General features: G+C 44.7%; 1 protein-coding gene across 2 annotated transcripts in view; it reads right to left on the bottom strand.

Moving 5' to 3' along the window:
• Positions 1-18959, bottom strand: part of LOC120932671 (IKBKB interacting protein) — a 39372-nt gene that overhangs the window by 17446 nt on the left and 2967 nt on the right. The window contains exons 2-3 of one of the 2 annotated variants that reach the window (XM_040345216.1): positions 16888-17005; positions 8605-9756 (exon numbers count right to left, since the gene is read on the bottom strand). In XM_040345216.1, coding sequence (XP_040201150.1) covers positions 8956-9756; positions 16888-17005 — 919 coding nt within the window. In that variant the 3' untranslated portion in view covers positions 8605-8955. Of the gene's footprint in view, positions 1-8604; positions 9757-16887; positions 17006-18959 lie in introns of those variants that run through there. The other variant, XM_040345217.1, reaches the window with a different exon arrangement.

Genomic DNA, 18959 nt, shown 5'->3' with positions numbered 1-18959 from the left:
GCAGATCTGTGTATTTCTGGGGCCAATCCTATCCCTGGAATCTGACGCAGATTCTCCTTTGTGTTGTGCGAGACTAGAATCATACTCTTGCACTTTTAATTGAATGCAAAGTGCATGTCCTCCTATTTTGCATGCCCACAACCTTTTCTTCAAACTCTGCAAATCATTCTTCACGCTCCAGCCCTACCCTTCACATCATCCTCTAGTCCTGGCTGGTGCTCCTCTTCCAGGGTGAATGACTGCCAACATCATTTAACGCATTTCCCGTGATTCCAAGGCACCATTGACATACCCTCTGAGGTTGCGTCATCACAATGACCTGGGCAGAAGGCACGTGAGCACCATTCTTTGCAGAGTTGAGGGCTGTGCACTTGCCCGCCACAATCCAAGACATTCCTATGGTTAAACCACATTCTGCTCAACAGGTCATGCATTGAAATGGATGGAGCCATGCCGATCATTTGAAACAGGAGCCAGCAGGGATATTTTAACTTGAAAGACTGTGCAGTGCTGGGGCAGAGCCGCACAGAAAGATTGCATTAATAGGGGGCAGGCAAGTATTTAACATGACAGGCTACCAATTATTATTATTATTATACAGGATTTATATAGCGCCAACAGTTTGCGCAGCGCTTTACAACATCAGGGAAGACAGTACAGTTACAATACAATTCAATACAGGAGGGATCAAGGGGCCCTGCTAAACTTGGCAACTGTAAAAAAAAAATGACAATACTCAAGTAGGCAATGCCTGAAACAAACTGGAGTGATGTGATGCAGAGATTAAAGCCTCATACACACAATCGGACTTCCATCTGACTTTTCTCGTGGATTTTGGACCGAAGGGCGATGTCCATGAACATTTTCAGCCAACATTCACCAAACCACGTGTTTTTTTTTAGCTCTTTACCGCCACCCTTTGGGCAACTTCTGCTATTGTTGTCTTATGTTAAGTATTGGTCAGAGCATGCGCGTTTGTACTTTGGATTTTAGTTGGACGGATTTGTGTACACACGATCGGATAATCCGACATAACAGATTAATTGCCAGGGGTTTGGCGAGCATGAACAGTCAACATTTGTTGTTGTTAATTCCGCCAACAATTGTCTGATGGAGCGTACACACGGTCGGATTATCCGACACAACACATCCATCAGACAAATATTGTCGTAAAATTGGATCGTGTGTACAGGCCTTTACAGTAAATGTTAAAAAAAAAAAAAATGTACTTATATAGACTTTAATAACAATTTCACCTATCGACCTGAAAAACACAGCAAATACACAAGTGAATGTAATTTATTGAAAACATAAAATTGTTTTACCTTATACGTAAAATGTTCAATTACTTATCTAGGCATGTGAATACAATTACAATTGTGCACATAGATTCTTAATACATTATGCAGTGGTGTTCTCTATAGCAGCCAGCCAGGTCTTGGCTTTCAACTTTTAACCAACAATTTGCTTTTGGAAAATCAAATGTTGGGTGTACATTTCAGGTATTAGCGAGGTCTGTAGTAGGCTTTATTTGCTCTCTCTTTGTATGGTGACTGTGACATTACCATTTCGCTTTCTAAAGGGTGTGGCTGTACTGGGAATCTCTCATCAGTGGCATCACTGACACCTAAACACAGATTATATAACAACAGAATCGGTGCTTATGCCGCCATCTATTAATTATTTCAACAAGATCATGCTTCATAGAACACTGTGGGCCAGATCCAGAGAGAATTGGATCCGCGCAGCGTATCAGAGATACGCTACGCCGCACCTTACCTGGTGGAATTTCGAATCCTCAACGATTTCGCGCCGTAAGTTACGGCGGCGTAGTGTATTTCTGGCGGCGGAATTCAATTCGGCGATCAGGGGGTGGGTTTCATTTAAATGAAGCGCTCCCCCGCGCCGAATGAACTGCGCATGCGTCGTCCAGAAATTTCCCGCCGTGCTTTCGCTGAAATGCCGTTGCAACGACGTAATTTTTTTAACTTAGACGTGAGTTACGTCCATCCCTATTCACGGACGACTTAGGCCCCGTACACACGACCGAACATGTTTGCTGACCAGTTTCAGCAGACATGTTCGGTCGTCTGTACAGCCGAGCGGACAGGATTCCAGCGTACATTTGCCCGCCAGACCGTTTTCGAGCGGGCAAATGTTTCTAAACTTGCTTAGAAACATGCCCGCTGGAATCCTGTCCGTCGGACATGTTCGGTCGTCTGTACAGACTTACCGTACATGTCCGAGCGGCCGCCATCCCTCGCATGAGTCGAATGACTTTGACGCATGCGTGGAAGCATTGAACTGCCAGGGCCGCGCACGGCGCGGGCTCATCGCCGCGTATCGTGTACGCGCGGATTTCTGTATGATGGTGTGTACAGCCATCATACAGAAATCTCCGGGCGGGCATGTCCGCTGAAAACGGTCCGGCGGACCGTTTTCATCGTACATGTTTGCCCGTCTGTACGAGGCCTAACGCAAAAAAAAAAAAATTCTAATTTCGACACGGGAACGACGGCCATACTTAATGTAACGGATTATGGACTATTCTGCCTGGACATTGATAATAATTGCAGGATCTTGAGAGACTACAAGATGTTGGTTAATTGTGACCCCAACCAGTCAATATTCTATGACTCAGTCTAGTGACATGCTAATTGCGTCAGGGCCTGGGAGGCAGTCCATTGTCCTTGTATAAAGGTGTTGTAATGGACAGGTGTTAATCCCAGGTCTGCTCTCAGAACTATAATTATGCATGCTAAAAACTGTTTATGTGTGATAACACTGTCTCTGTATGCGGAGACGAAACGTCTGCCTAGGAGACGGAGTGGGTGAAGGTTTTGTTGTTATTAATTAAAGAATGTTTAGTAATTAGCCTTAGTGTGTGATGAGGGGGGGAGTGTCATTTGTTTCTGTACAGTTGTAATCAGATATAAGGAGGAAAAATGTGGAAAATAAACTCAGTCTGCTTGACCCTTCAAACGTAGCACGTCTCGTTTCTTGGAAGGGCGTTCGATGGGATATACCGGCGGTACCTGCATATCACAGGTTGCCAGGGAAAAGGACGTCTCCAACGGCTGAGACCCTCACACCAGTGGGTAGCCGTTACATTGGTTGGCAGCAGTGGGATGGTCCTTTTATCCAAAGAGCAAGTGCTGAATGGAGTCGCAGTACGCCAGGCTGAAAAGATCCACACTAAAAGATCTATTGGAGAGTCGTGGTAGGAGCGCCAGCAACAGACCACGGAGGGAGCTGATAGCTGAACTGCTGGAGCTGGACAAAATGGATGGATCCATGGAAGGAACGGAGCCCCTTGCACCTGTCAGCAAAGAAGATGTAATTACTGGGATTGTACAGCGGAGATTATCCTTGTATCCAGAAACGTCCGTGGAACTAATAAACCAGCTGTTTCGGGAAGCAAGGGAAGAGATACAAACGAAGAGGGGACAAGAACTGGAACTGGTAAGAGCGAGACAGCCCATTACACCTGCAGTTCCTACCCCCCCACCTGCTGCTACAGGAAAGAAAATACCGTTCACTGCATTTAAAGCTTTTGTAGAAAGTGAGGAGGAAATCGATGGATATTTGGCGGACTTTGAGAGGCAGTGCTCACTACACCAGGTACCACCAGACCAATGGGTCACTATTTTGTCGGGGAAATTGTCGGGCAAAGCCAATGAAGCCTTTCGGGCTCTTGCTCCAGAGGATATTTTACAATACCAGCAAGTTAAAAAGGCGCTGCTAACCCGATACGCCGTAACGCCAGAAGCCTACCGCCGGCGCTTCCGGGAGTCCAAGAAGATGGCTGTGGACTCCCACATGGAATGGGCCAACCAGTTATAAAGGGTGGCATCCCTTTGGGTCCAAGGGTGCAAGGCCAACACCGGTGAGGAAGTATTGCAGCTGTTCCTAATGGAACATTTCTTTCAAGACCTGGCCGCAGACATACAAGACTGGGTACGAGATCGCCGGCCCGCTAACTTAAACGAGGCGGCTCGGCTAGCAGATGAGTACGCGGAGACAAGGAAAGTAAGCCAGGGTACTACACGGCTGGCTCAGAAGGTAGAACCGCGTACTCCAACCGTCACCCCATGCCCAGAGTTTCGGGCTCCAGTCCCACCACGTCCTCAGGGGCCTAGCAACTACCCCCGGGATTCGCCTAGGGTGACGTGCCATCACTGCAGCGACACTGGACATATTGCTCGTTATTGCCCTTTGAGAGCTACAAATAACAATTGGAGACGCACAACACCCAACACAGAGGTCACTCCATCACGTCCCTCTGCGGACCACTGCCTGGAGACCGAAGGGGGCCCTGAGGAATGTCTGGGAATTTGGTATGAGGCAGACCCAATACAAGCGGCCTCTCCGGATAACCGTCAGCATCACCGTCAGGAGGTACGAGTGAATGGACAAGTAGCACAAGGCTTAAGAGATACCTGGACTACTATCACTCTGATTCAAAAACATCTGGTAAAGCCAGAGAACGTGTCCACTCACACAGTTGCCGTCCGGGTCGCAGGGGGTGCTGTATTTCGCGTACCCACCACCCGGGTGCACTTAGACTGGGGAGCCGGGTCAGGAAAGACCACAGTTGGTATCATGGACAACCTACCTGCCGAGGTGGTGCTGGGCAACGACATTGGCCCTCTGACTTCGGCTTATTTACCTACACCTGCTGCTGCTTGTGCCGTGACCACCCGCGTTGCTGGAATCAACCCACTTGCTGCTGAGAACCGGGTAAGACTACCTTCCCCGACATGTACTGTAGATCCGGCACAATATCACAGTCTAAAATGGGAATGTGACAAGTTGGCCAGTGAGAAATCAGAGATGCAACGACACTATGTCACGTATTATGAGATGTCCCGTGGCTTGAACATTGAAATGCACAAACAGGTGGAAATTGTCAAAAGATTAAATGGGATTTGCATCCAGGTGGTGCCGTATTTGTCCCAAGAGCATCAGCAACAGGTTTTGGGAGCCATTGAGAGAGCAAAGCAAGTGACTGTTCCAGAATTGAATTCTATTATTCACCGTCACCATCAGCTACCGACCTGGTAAGCCAATGGGAAGGCCGACGGACTGTCCAGGCAAACGGAACTTTTACCCTAACAGCAGACCGGACATCCCCAAGTTGATCCGAAAAGGATCAATCCGGGTCTGCCGGAGTGTTCCACAAAAGGGGGGCAGTGTAACGGATTATGGACTATTCTGCCTGGACATTGATAATAATTGCAGGATCTTGAGAGACTACAAGATGTTGGTTAATTGTGACCCCAACCAGTCAATATTCTATGACTCAGTCTAGTGACATGCTAATTGCGTCAGGGCCTGGGAGGCAGTCCATTGTCCTTGTATAAAGGTGTTGTAATGGACAGGTGTTAATCCCAGGTCTGCTCTCAGAACTATAATTATGCATGCTAAAAACTGTTTATGTGTGATAACACCGTCTCTGTATGCGGAGACGAAACGTCTGCCTAGGAGACGGAGTGGGTGAAGGTTTTGTTGTTATTAATTAAAGAATGTTTAGTAATTAGCCTTAGTGTGTGATGAGGGGGGGAGTGTCATTTGTTTCTGTACAGTTGTAACCAGATATAAGGAGGAAAAATGTGGAAAATAAACTCAGTCTGCTTGACCCTTCAAACGTAGCACGTCTCGTTTCTTGGAAGGGTGTTCGATGGGATATACCGGCGGTACCTGCATATCGCAGCTTGCCAGGGAAAAGGACGTCTCTAACGGCTGAGACCCTCACACCAGTGGGTAGCCGTTACACTTAACATGGCAAGTCTATCTATACGCTGCAATATACCAGCTTTAACTATACGCCAGAAAAAGCCGACTACAGACAACGTTAGAAAATCGACGGCCGCGCGTACGTTCGTGGATCATCGTAAATCGCTAATTTGCATACCCGACGCAGAAAACGACGCAAACTCCACCCAGCGGGCGCCGAAGTATTGCATCTAAGATCCGAAGGCGTACAAAGCCGTACGCCTGTCGGATCTTACCCAAATGCCGTTGTATCTTGGTTTGGGGATTCAAACTAAAGATACAACGCGGGAAATTTGAAAGTACGCCGGCGTACTTGCTCTGTTAATCTGGCCCTTAATCATTTACATCCTTATGCGATAATGATGTATTTTATCCTTACTAAACCCAGTAATATGTAAATAGTTATTCCGCCCCCACCACAGTGCACAGCTTATAAATCTTTTTACACTAAAATACTGCCACTATATACCTTTTTGGATGATCTATATACCACAATTACATGAAAAACTGCACAGTTTCTCCAGTGCTTAGAGTAGAGGTAGGAGGAGATTTCCACTACGGCCTGTATACAAGCTTGCATGTGTGATGTCAATATTATGTGACCTGGCTAGCTCTGAGAACAAGAAAATGTTCTCTCCACAAATGAGCATGTGCAGGTTAGCTTACCCTGCCTGTACTAGCTGTCCTTCCCCAGATAGACAGTGCAGGAGGTAAGGATCTGTGCATACAGGGTAAAAACAGCCTTTTTACACAATGCGTAGGATTAACCCCCCCCCCCTTTTTTTTTTTTTATTGCTCTTGCAGTTACTAGACACTCCTATGCCTCTCATAGCTGTATGCCTGCAGCGTGAGCTCCTCTCAGGCTACTGCTGCCAATGACTGCTAATCTCACGGTTTTTGTAGTGAGATTTTCTTGTTTGTGGGCACTCGGGACAACCCATCTGCATTCCCCATTTTAGCACCGGGGCGATGCGTTACCACAAAACTAAAATTCCTGGAGGGCCAGGAACCACCTATTTATTCTCCTATTGGTCTCTTTGTTCTGTGCCATCCACTTCAATGGGGCATGATCCGTCACCGCGGGAGATCGCGGGTGTCAGCAATACTGTGCTGCCGTTTTCCTTGCTGGAGAGGAAGCTTTACCTAAGGACCTACAGTGCAAGGACCTTCCTGCGTCTGCTTTTTCCATTTTGTGAATCTTTCTAGCCAATTTCTGATCAATACCTTATCAATCATCAGATGAGGAGTCATTAGCTGACAGTTCTGATATGAAAAAGCAAAGCCCTGCCTCTATCAAAATGTTCCTCTGCACACAGAGGCATAGTGAGGAACCATGCTGGATAGTCAGTAATAAAAAAAAGATCAGCTGCAGGAAGACCACAGAAAGTAATGAGGACTAGTTCTATGACACCTACTTGCTTTTTTATGCAAACATTCTATAGATCTGGTTCCTTTTTTACTATGTTTTCAGGCGTCAAATGGGGAATAAACATACAAACTCGAAGCATATAGTCGTTGGATTTACCCAAGCGCTAGACCTGGGGGCAATTAGCTCCTTCCCTGTAAAAACAGAAATGTCTGTCTTTCTCCAGCACCCTGCAATACAATTCTAGTGTAAATAATCAAAAAATGTGCTCCTCGCCACCCCCCTCCCCCGTCCCAAACAAACACACACACACAAACCAAGGTTCCAATGGAACAGTGAACATTAAGTCTGTACAATGCAGTAACTGCTATAATCTATAAGCAACTATAATTCTGTAGTATGTGACTCACTAAGGCATCTGCATAATTACTTGCTATGCCCTCAGTGGACAGGCGTTTCATTAAAAGCATATTAACACCAGGGGTCAAGTCCTGGGGAAAAAAAGTGTGGGAACTCCCACCCAAGATCCACTCCGCTTAGTGAAGGATTGGCTCGGGCGGCTCGGCTGCTCTAGTCCTGCAAAGGGAACTGCGTTCCTGCTGTGAAAAAAGTGCAGGAACTCCGTTCCCACGCGTTCCCGTAAGACTAGAGCCCTGAAACACTGTATATTATACTTTGGTAATGGGTACTATTTACCTAGTACTAGGCCAGTACCATCTATGTCATACATAAAAGTGTGTACACTGCTCAATTGTGATATTAATACATGTGCAAAATTGAGACTAAGAGCTTGTTTACACTTGCCATCTGTAATGCGTTCTTTTGCTACCTCACTGTGTGTCTTAACCCAGTGAAGACCACACCAATGCTTGGCAGCCACATGCATTGCATGCGGTTTCAAAGCAGTTGCAGCATGGCCCGGTTTTCTGAATTGGTCGTGTTCGGCAATGGTACTAACTGCCGAACATGACAGGGGTTTAATTTCTGACTCAAGGCATCGCAGCCATGTCAGTGTGTACAACCTCATCTGGCTTCCTTTGCAGCTTAAGGGGGAAGGTAAAACTGTGGCTCAACCAACCATTTTTACCACCTCATGGGCTATACAAGACCACAATACAAAACAATAGTTTTGCTTGTACTTAATTTAAAACATATCCAAAATATTTTATTTTGTGCCCTAAAATAAAATCTCCAGGGCAGATGTAGAACGAAGGATGGGCAGCTAAGGCCTTTGCCCAGGGTACAAAGGGTAAAGTATTTTAGTATCAAATACCTGATGTCTAGAAATATGGCTGACAATTAAAATTAAACTCTTATGCCCCGTACACACGATCTGGCTTTTGCCCGGCCAAACTCACATCGGAATTCCAACGGAAGTAAAAGAGAACATGTTCTCCATCTTAACTCAGACGGAATTCCTCGGAATATCCGATGGAAAAACTCCGATAGGGCATACACGCGGTTGGAATTTCCGATAAAAAAAGTCTGTCTGTCTTTTTCCATCGAAAATTCTGATCGTGTGTACGGGGCATTAGAACTATTATATATTTATCATAGCTGCAGATGCTTTGGGCAATTGAAAAAGAAAATTAGGCACAGAAAAATGTAAATGGTCTCAACATTATTAAAATTGGGTGTACCTAAAAAGTTTGGAATGGAGGAGGTATTATTAAAATCTATCCTCAGGGAGACAACTCCCTCCTTACCCCCGTATCGGGTCTAAGCAAATGTAAACCACTATTTGCCGTACATTACCCATAAAACAGGTATGCGTCAAAAAGTGGCCATGTAAAAGCTGTCCTATTAGAAAAAGTTCAGTCACTTGATTGCTCCTCCGACACCGACTCTTTGACTGAAGATAAAGTTTTTGTTTTCTCTTTCAAAACTGAAATTTCATTTTGCAGTTTTAGGATACTTTTGTCATACTGCATACTCTCCAGAGCATGTTGGATCTCTAACGTCTCTGAGATTATTTTCAACAACGTGTCCTCTGTATTAAACACCTGTACAGTCAACTCGTTAATCCTTTTGTCATAGTCAAGCATCTCGTTGGAGACCTTTAGTAGCGTGCGCACGGCGTTATCAATAACTGGCAAATTGTCAATGCACTCTGTTAGTTTTGGCTCAAACTGGATTATGTTCTTCTGAACTTCTTGGTTCATGTTGGCCAACTCGTTCTGCCGCGTTATCAGATCCTCAATAGCCTTGGCATCGTAGTCCAAAACGTCAGAGATACGTTGAAAATCTTCATCTTCTTGTTTTCTCACTGTTCTAAAATTCCTGGGTGTACTATCTTCAAACTCTTTAAGCTTCTCGGAAAGAACTTTTAGGGTCTGGTCAGCCGAGTTAATTTTTGAAGTCATCTGCTGATGAAATAACTTGGTCTCAGATTTTACAGAGTTCGCTTCCAGGTTCATTTCATCCAGGTTTCTCTTCCATGTATCTGTGACATTTTGGAACTTAATGTTGACATTCTGCATCATTTTGGAAAGTGCCTGCTCATTGGTTTGAATGTGATCAATGTCATTATGGAGGCTAGATATTTGTTGCTGTAAGTGGTTTACTAGGAAAGATGATGCTGTAGCTTCTGCTAGGGAGTTGTCTGAGGATTCGAGCTGCAAGAGAATGCCCATGTGCTTTAGTGGACACAAATTAAGGTTTAAAAAGAATTCAACCGCTAAAGAGGGTTGTCGAAAGAAAGTCAAAATGTAAATACAAGTGGGATATATTACATTTAGTAATATAATTGTGGCCAAATTATGAAATGGAAGGTTCCAGCTTAATGTGGGTTTGCACACAAATAAAGCCCTGCTCACTTACTTAAAGTGACACTAAAGTCTTGTTTATTTTTTGTTTAAAAATAACAAACATGTCATACTTACCTGCTGTGTGTAGTGGTTTTGCACAGAACAGTCCAGATCCTCCCCTTCTCGGGTCCCTCCCCCCTCCCCCCACAGCAAGCAGCATGCTATGGGGGCACCTGAGCCGAGCCACTGTTCTGGATGCCCATTCTCTCATTGGCTGACTTTGATTGACAGCAGCGGGAGCCAATGGCGCCTGCTGTGTGTCTCAACCAATCAGGAGGGAGAGTCCCGGACAGCCGTGTCACTCATGCAACAATGCTGGATCAAGATAGGGCTCAGGTAAGTATTAGGGGGGCTGCTGCACACAGAAGTTTTTTGATCCTAAGGCATGGAATGCATTAAGATAAAATCCTTCTGCCTTTAGAACCACTTTAAGTGTACGCCCATGCAAGGACTGCGTTTACACACACGGGGATGCACAGGTATTCTATGCATCATTGTGCAGGCAGTCCCATTCATGTCAATTGAGATGCAATGACTGCACAGACAAAGCCGCTGCTCTAAATTTGACACCATGTGGGTGTGGGACCAGGTCCACAGACAGTGTGAGCTCAGGAACACACAGCTTTCAGATTAGCAGTAGCTGTGTCCATGTAACTGCTGCACCCCAAAAGAACATCTGTGGGACTACCTGCATGGAGGTGCATGGTACGCCTGTGCATCACTCTGCTCTTGCATGGGCTTACGTTTAAGGCCATGCATGGTGGTGGGGGTGCTTGAGTTAATTCACAGATATGCTGCATTTTATTGCAGCATACCGTGCCAAATTAAGTTTGTACAAAAAAAAAAAAAAAAAAGAAAAAAAAAAGGGGAGCTGTGTGATGTGCGGAATTGCGCAATACACCGCCCCCTACCGAAGCCAGGAATGGACAGCTACTGGAGCAGTGAAGTGCTCCGGCAGTTGTCCATTCCCATGTGAATTCCTGCTGTGTGGCTTAGATCGGGTCCTAACAGGCCCTCTGCAGCCCGGGGGTTGGGGACCTCAAAATCCTTATCAGCACACTGATCGAGTACTGCTTTAGGAAAGATCATATCAAAGCTATACTGCGGTGTCTCTCCACAGTTGCAGCTATTCATGCTACTGGGAAGCCATTTTGAAATAACAGGTAGAAGGTTCTAGCTTTGCTTCTCCTTTAATATGTGTAACATCTTACATCCGTCTACCTAGTTTAAAACAGAAATATGGCCTCATTAAAAAAAAGCAGCTTCCTGTGATGGTGTGGCAACAATGCTGCACTGCTCCTGAATTCAGAGCAGAGTTGACATTCTCATGGTCACTGAGCCTGTTTGCACTACAGGACAACATGTTGCAGAGGACATGGTTATCAACATTGTCACTGCTGTTTCACATAGCAGTGGGCAGGATTAGGTTCGACCAGCTTTCTATATTGACAGCACTGTCTCTGTTGCCGAAACCCTCCGACTGTGAGCTGCAGTGTCTGGGAGGGGGAGTGTGTGAGACACAAATGGAAGGGATTTTGCTCAGTCAGAAGAGATAGGCAAGTTTTATATTTACTTTATGAAGCTGGATTGGGTATTTGGTTAGGCTGCTATATGGAAGCCTTTACTTGAACCTCAAGACAAGTAAAATAAATTGTATGGATATTCACTTCAAGTAAAACTATAAGCAAAAATCCCCCCCCCCCCAGGGTAAGGGAGGGGTATAACCCCTGTCAGATTTATTTTTCGCCATCTGTGTCCCATTGCGGAGATTTTCCTTTACTTCTTGTCCCATAGCCAAGGAAGCAGGGCTCAAGTCCTGCGGGAACGCGTGGGAACGGAGTTCCCTTTGCAGGACTAGAGCAGCCGCCCAAGCCAATCCTTCGCTAATCGGCGATGCCCAGCTCGAGTCACTGTCAGGGGCAGGCGAACCTTAGTAATCCTTTATGTTACTGGCCGCTTCCTGTATATGGATTTATCGGTAGTTGCGGGTATTTCGTCACTTCCTCGATGCCTTAATGTCTCCTGGGAGCTTTTGTCATTGTTCCCAGGAGACATTGCGGAGGTCTGCCGCGAGTTATCGTGGGATTTAGAAAGAACTAACATAAAGGATTACTAAGGTACAGTGATTATGCATATGAGCGTATCATTTTTTTTTTTTGGTGGGGGAGTGGATCTTGGGTGGGAGTTCCCACACTTTTTTCCCCAGGACTTGACCCCTGCAAGGAAGTTAGAGGAAATTCCTGCAAATTAAAAAGGAATTGATTAGGGTCAGCAGAACTTATAATGATAATGGTAAACAGGACAAATAGAGAGGGAGAACTCCCTAATGGGAGCGCAGACCGCAATAAAAACTGAGAAGCCTTCTAATCCATCCCTACTTTTACCAAAACGAAAAGAAAAAGGTTTTGTCTTTAGTTATACTTTCAGTCAACCAATCATGTAAAAAGCCAATTCCTGTTTGCTCATTTCATTTGCAAAAGACTGGATAATAAAAGTGACAATTGACACACTTTATTGTGGGAAAATTCTCAACTTCATAATTAAATTAAGTCAACTTTTTGCCATTTTAAAAAAATATTCACTACTAGTTACATGTTAGCACTGCTGATCTCCTGTAGTTTCTTTGCAGTCACTTGCAGAGGGAGAGAGGAGTGGCCACCAGACTGGTAGGAGAATGGCCAACAGGTAACCTATGGTCTCCCTGATGCTGATCCCCCCCCTTTACCATGCCTTGTTCTGCACTGTGTCTCTGTAGACATCCATCTCAAAGGCAGGGCTTTGTTTCCTTATGTCCGAGCTTCCAGCAAAGAATATGGTGATCAGCACAGTAGCAACATCACCATACCTAACTCCCAATAGTCTGGGACTAGCGGTTAGAGGCAGCAGTGCCTTAGACCTCACACAGCAGATAAACAGGCGTGCCTAGGATGCACCATCACATACAAGTGCACTACTATTTTTGAAAAGAATTATAAAAAGTAAATTTTTCAGGGCTCGGTTTAGACAAGGACACTTCAGACTTTCTAAGCAAAGGGCCAGTTTACTGTCCTTCAGCATTTAGGGGGGCCGGACTGTGGCCTGTGGAAGTAAAAAATGCCTCAGTGCTTCATCATTTGTTTTAACAGGAGGAATAGTGCCCCATTGTTGGCATCAATGGGAAGAATAGTGCCCCATTGTTGGCATCAATGGGAAGAATAGTACCCCATTGTTGGCATCAATGGGAAGAATAGTACCCCATTGATGGTGTCAGTAGGAGGAATGATGCCAATTTATTGGTGTCATTTGGTGGAATTGAGCCCCGAGGGCCAGATAAAGGCAAGCAAAGGTCCACATCAGTTTTGAGACCACTGGTTTAGACAGATGTTTCCTATAACATAGCAAATCTTAACTTTTTGAGTCTAGGTCTACTTTAAGCAACAAAAAACCACAACAAAGTGATATTTGCAGAATTCAATTATAAAGACAGATGGTTTCAGCATTACTACAAGATAAGCTGCAAAGAGTAAGCAAAGGGCAGGAAAGGACGAGGCAGGTAATCTCCTTATAAAAGTCGGTCTCTTTAATTTATATGTTATCATGGGCTTTGTACAGCATAGAGGAACGGGATGCAATGGAAACATTTATAAAGCATGACAAAATTGGGTTCTGAGTGGAGGCGGATCTCTATATTATCTAGATTCTTGAACTAGTGATGATATTATGAATTTAAAAAAAAAACAAAAAAAAAAAAAAAACATTTTGGTCCATGCGTTTGTCCTGATAAATGTAAATGATATTTTTGTTGCATCTGTTAGTCTTGAAAAAAGGGATATTTAAACCAAGTTAAGTATCAACCTTTTGCTTTTTTGAATTTAGTATTCGGAAAGGGATAGGGTTACCCACCATCGGCCAAGGCTTGTTAATACTTGCTCCCAACATATCAAAACACATTTTATGTGCATTTGCGTTCTGCCTATCCCTGCTCAGTGCTATCTATCAGTGCCGATTAATGCCACCTATCAGCGTCCATCATTGCCACCTATCAGTTCTGCCTATCAGTGCTCAATGTCCATCAGTGCTCATTAACTGCTTGCCGACCAGCTCATCAATGGTGTCCATCAGGGCTGCCTATCAGTGCTCATCAATGCTGCCTATGAGATCTGCCTATCAGTGCTCATCAGTGCCCATTAGAGCTACCTATCATTGCCACCCATTAGTGCTGCCTATCAGTGCTCAATGTCCATCAGTGCCACCTATCAGTGCTCATCAATGCCACCTATCAGTATCCATCAGTGCTCAATGCCCATCAATGCGGCCTATGAGTTCTGCCAATCAGTGCTGCCTAGGAGTTCTGCGTATCAGTGCTCATCAATGCCCATTAGCGCCACCTATCAGTGCCCAATGCAGGCTCAGAGCTGTACGAGAGAGACACTCTCATTTCAGAGGCAGACGGCACTGATAGGTGGCACTGAGCATTGCTGGGCACTGATAGGTGGCACTGAGCATTGCTGGGCACCGATAGGTGGCACTGAGCATTGATAGTTGGCACTGAGCACTGATCGGCAGAACTCATAGGCCGCATTGATGGGCATTGATAGATACTGATAGGTGGAATTAATGAGCACCGAAAGGTGGCACTGATGGACATTGAGCACTGATAGGCAGCAACATTTCAGAGTTCTGGGACTAGCAACCCCACTGCCCACCCCCTTGACAGTCGCGGAATGCCAGGGCCCGGTCGCAAGTGTGACTGTTGCGACCCTGGTAGTTCCCCCACTGTGTTTAAGTGCATTGGAAAGTGTGCTTTAAAAGTTTGTCTGGCTTCTTTTGGACGTGCATGCTGGAAAACCAGAAGCCGGCTGATTCCCGATCAGCGCTCTAAGTCAATGGCAGAAAGCGCCGATCAGAGTGTTCTGGCCTGCTGTCAGAACACAACAGCTCCGTCCAGAGCTGACAGTTATTTTTCGTTCAACTTTTATGTGTACCCGGCTTAAACAAATGTGAACATTTAGAGCCAATCAAGGATTGTAAAATATTAGAGTACAGTACATCTTAAAGCGGAGTTCCGGCCACAATTTCACTTTTTAAATATAAATACCCCTGTAATACACAAGCTTAATGTATTCTAGTAAAGTTAGTCTGTAAACTAAGGTCCGTTTTGTTAGGTTGTTACAGCATTTAGACACTGTATAAAATAGAAATTGACTGGGGCCATCTTAAGTGTGGGCATCATGAAGCCAGACTGTATGACTTCCTGGATTTCAGCCTTGCAGATCTCGCACATGCTCAGTGCTGCACAAGCAGTGGCAGATCAGGTTTCAGCACCTGTGCTGTCCAAGTCACATGATTCTTTGAGACTGGGGAGTGCACAGACTCCTGGAAAGTTACACCCACTACATTCCCAGGAGTCTGTGCGGTGTAGGTTAGGAAGCATTAAGCACCTAGGTGCAGGAAGTGGGAAGATTAACTATTCTGCCTAGCAACAACACTTTGAAGGCATCTAAAAAAAAATATTTTTTTCATAAAGGACTAATGACATTTTTTTAAAACTACTGATGTAATGTTATATATATGGGTGGAACTCCACTTTAAGCCAATTTTTTGTACAGGGTTACAGCCCCTTTTTTGTATTGCCATCTCTGTCCCTCCGTATAGGTTCATTCTCCCCATCTATCCTGGTGATTGGTGACAGTTGGACAGAAAGAGAGGGAAGTTTTTTTTTTTAGTTTTCACCAGGATAAGAGGCGAGAGCAAACTCTTTCCTCTAAGTCCCAGAGGCGATTCCTTTAAAGCAGGCCATGGGTAAGTCGAAAACCAAACAACATTTTTTGGTTATTCGTTTTTGGTATCATTAGTATGCCAGCTGCGACACACGATTTTAATGTCGCAATCAAAAGTGCCTGATCCAGCATGCTAGATTTTGTTTTAAAAATTAAGCAAATGACGGCACAATCGTATGCGCCATTTTCATTTTTTCATTAGATGGAACCGTTGGTTTTCGTCTCGTCTATTGTCTTCCCTACTTTGGAGTGTTTTCTTCCCATTTGTTGCCGAGTCTCTGGGACAAAAAACAATGGCAGCATAAAAAATAAAAATTGACAGGGGTTCCTCAATTAATCAAAAACTTGGCTTTAAATACACTTAAATAAAGATGGTAAGCATGCTTTTGTCAGTATATGAAAAAAATAAATAAAAATTAAACCCCAATAACCACAAAATTGTACTAATTTTATTTTTATTTTTTAAAATTCTTAATTACCTTCATGAAAAAGTCATATAATTGCTATACAAGCCATTTAGTAATTTAATGTTAATAAAATGCCACCTTATCCGTCCCAGAATATCCAACCCTTCTTACATGGGCAGTACAGTGGTGTACTGGTTAGCACTATCGCCTAGCAGCAAAAAGGGTCGCCGATTCGAATCCCAACCACTACCTGCCTGGAGTTTGCATGTACCTTCCTGTGTCTGCATGGGTTTCCTCAGGGTTCTCCGGTTTCCTCCCACACCAGACATGCTGGTAGGCGAATTGGTTCCTGTCTAAATTGTCCCTAGTATGCGAGTTAGGGACCTTAGATTGTAAGCTCCTTGAGGACAGGGACTGATGTGAATGTACAATGTATATATAGAGTGCTGCGTAAATTGATGGCGCTATATCTATAAGGAACCTGAAAAAAATAAAATATTTGGCAGAATGACATCTGCAAAGAGCTTAAAGGGGTTGTAAAGGTTCGGTTTTTATTTTCTGAATACGGTAGGTTCCTTCAAGCTAGAGCGTGCATTGTTGGTTCACTAACCTTTTCCCCATGCCCACACACATTGCAGACAAACTTTAGAAAAGTCACAGTAAAGCCTTCATTAATATTTCCAGAACAAGACCAGGTACGGAGCTGCAAAAAAAACTTTTCTAAAATCTTTGCAATGTAGGTTAGGAGATTTTATTTAAAATATGCAAATTACCTTCCCAAAAATGTCTCCAACTTTAGCTTCCAGGTCTTCTAGTGCAGACGATCGGGACTGCAGAGTCTGGTACTTCTGTTCAAGAAGGATAAAGTTTTGCGACTGCTGAAATACCGTCCTAAAAAAAAAAAAAAATTGAAGAAAATATGTTATTTTCACGTAACAAAGAATAATTATTAATCCACATTGTAAATTCAGTAAAAATAAAAGTGCTTTATCGTTATGGGTGTATATGGCTCATGTGGAGAAACTGTAAGGGCTAGATTCACATAGCCCGCCCTAACTTTGCGGCGGCGTAGTGTATCGTCTTTACACTACGCCGCCGTAAGTTAGCGAGGCAAGTACATGATTCACATAGTACTTGCCTGCCAAGTTACGGCGGTGTAGCCTAAAGCGGGCGGGCGTAAGGGCGCCTAATTCAAAATAGGCTGAGGGGGCGTGTTAATGTTAATTTTGTTTGACCTGACGTGATTGACGTTTTTTTGGAAAGGCGCATGCGCCGTCCGCCTACATATCCCAGTGTGCATTGCGGCAACGTACGACGCACGGGCCTATTGGTTTCGACGTGGACGTAAATGACGAAAATCCCTATTCACGGACGACTTACGCAAACGACGTAAAATTTTCGAATTTCGACGCGGGAACGTCGGCCATACTAAACATTACTATTCCAGCTATTTGATGGAATATCTTCAGGCCTGATAATGCGTTACGTAAACGGCGTATCTGTACTGCGTCGTCCGGGCGTACGTTCGTGAATAGGCGCATCTAGTGATTTACATATTCTACGCCGACCGCAATGGAAGTGCCTCCTAGCGGTCAGCCTAAATATTGCACCCTAAGATAGGACAGCGCAAGCCGTCATATCTTAGATAGGTTTAAGTGTATCTCTGTTTGAGAATACACTTAAACTTAGGTCGGCGCAGATTCCGAGTTAGGTCGGCGTATCTACTGATACGCCGGCCTAACTCTATGTGAATCTAGCCCTAAATATGTGCGGTGTGTGGCTTTTACTCCACCTCAGCATGTTGTAGTTCATTTTAGTTTGGCATTGGGCTTTCATTCCTGAGAGGCAGCGATAAATCAGAAAGATCTCCAAAAGGGAGACTTACTGCATTGTGATTTTATAGCCCATTCATAGAATGCAGGCAGTGGTGTGAGGGCTGCAGGAGGTAACCCAGTAATCTCTGCTAAGCGAAGTGGACAGAAAAACAGTGATTGGAGTAGAGGATGGTAACCACATGTCATGTAGGGTGACCACATTTCCAAACTACCATTCAGGGACACCCCCCCTTTCCCAAAAATCAGCTTGTGCTGTAACGAATCACAAACAGGGGGCAGAGATTGTGCTCCTCCAGGCATTCCCGGCCAGGACAAGTACCATCAGTGAGAAAAGCGGTGATGTGGCGGCTTTTTTTTGGGGGCATCAGATTGGCCCGGGGGTAGCTGTGTCTGTGTTTCATTCCGGGACACTGTATTGTCCTGGAATGAAGGTGCCCGAGACAGACCTGCAAAATGCGGGACTGTCCGGGGCAATTCAGGACACGTGGTCACCCTAATGTCATGTGATCAGGCCCTCCCTCCAGCAATTCTTTTTTTTTTTTAATCATTCAATAAATAGTGCTCCCCTGGCTTTGAAAGCACTGCGTTTTATAAATGTGCCATTTTTTTAAAGTAGGGTTTTATAAATGGACCGCCAAACCCCCTCTAATAATACTGGAAGGAAGACTGTGGGATTCAAACCTTCTCTACCCAAAACCTTAGGGACTGGTTCACACCACAAAAACGCACTCCAGATCTGTTCCGGATGCGTTTCTGCATGCGCCTGTTTAATGCGATTTTGACTCATTCTGGTGCTTTTTGTATGTGTTTCCAGATGCTTTTTTTCTTCTTTCCGCCTGTCTTGTTTCCCCACTGGAGTCCACTGTGTCTTTTAAGCGTTCCAGTGCATTCTGGTGCGTTTTTGGTGGGTTTGACCACGTTCCAGTACATCCCGTGCAGGAAAAATGCAGCATGTTCTACTATTTTTTCTGGCACTGCAATGCCTGGGAACTGACTGCACTGGTGTGAAC

The sequence above is a fragment of the Rana temporaria genome, chromosome 3, assembly GCF_905171775.1.
Source record: "Rana temporaria chromosome 3, aRanTem1.1, whole genome shotgun sequence".
NCBI lineage: Eukaryota > Metazoa > Chordata > Amphibia > Anura > Ranidae > Rana > Rana temporaria.
This window is presented reverse-complemented; position numbering and strand designations above follow the sequence as displayed.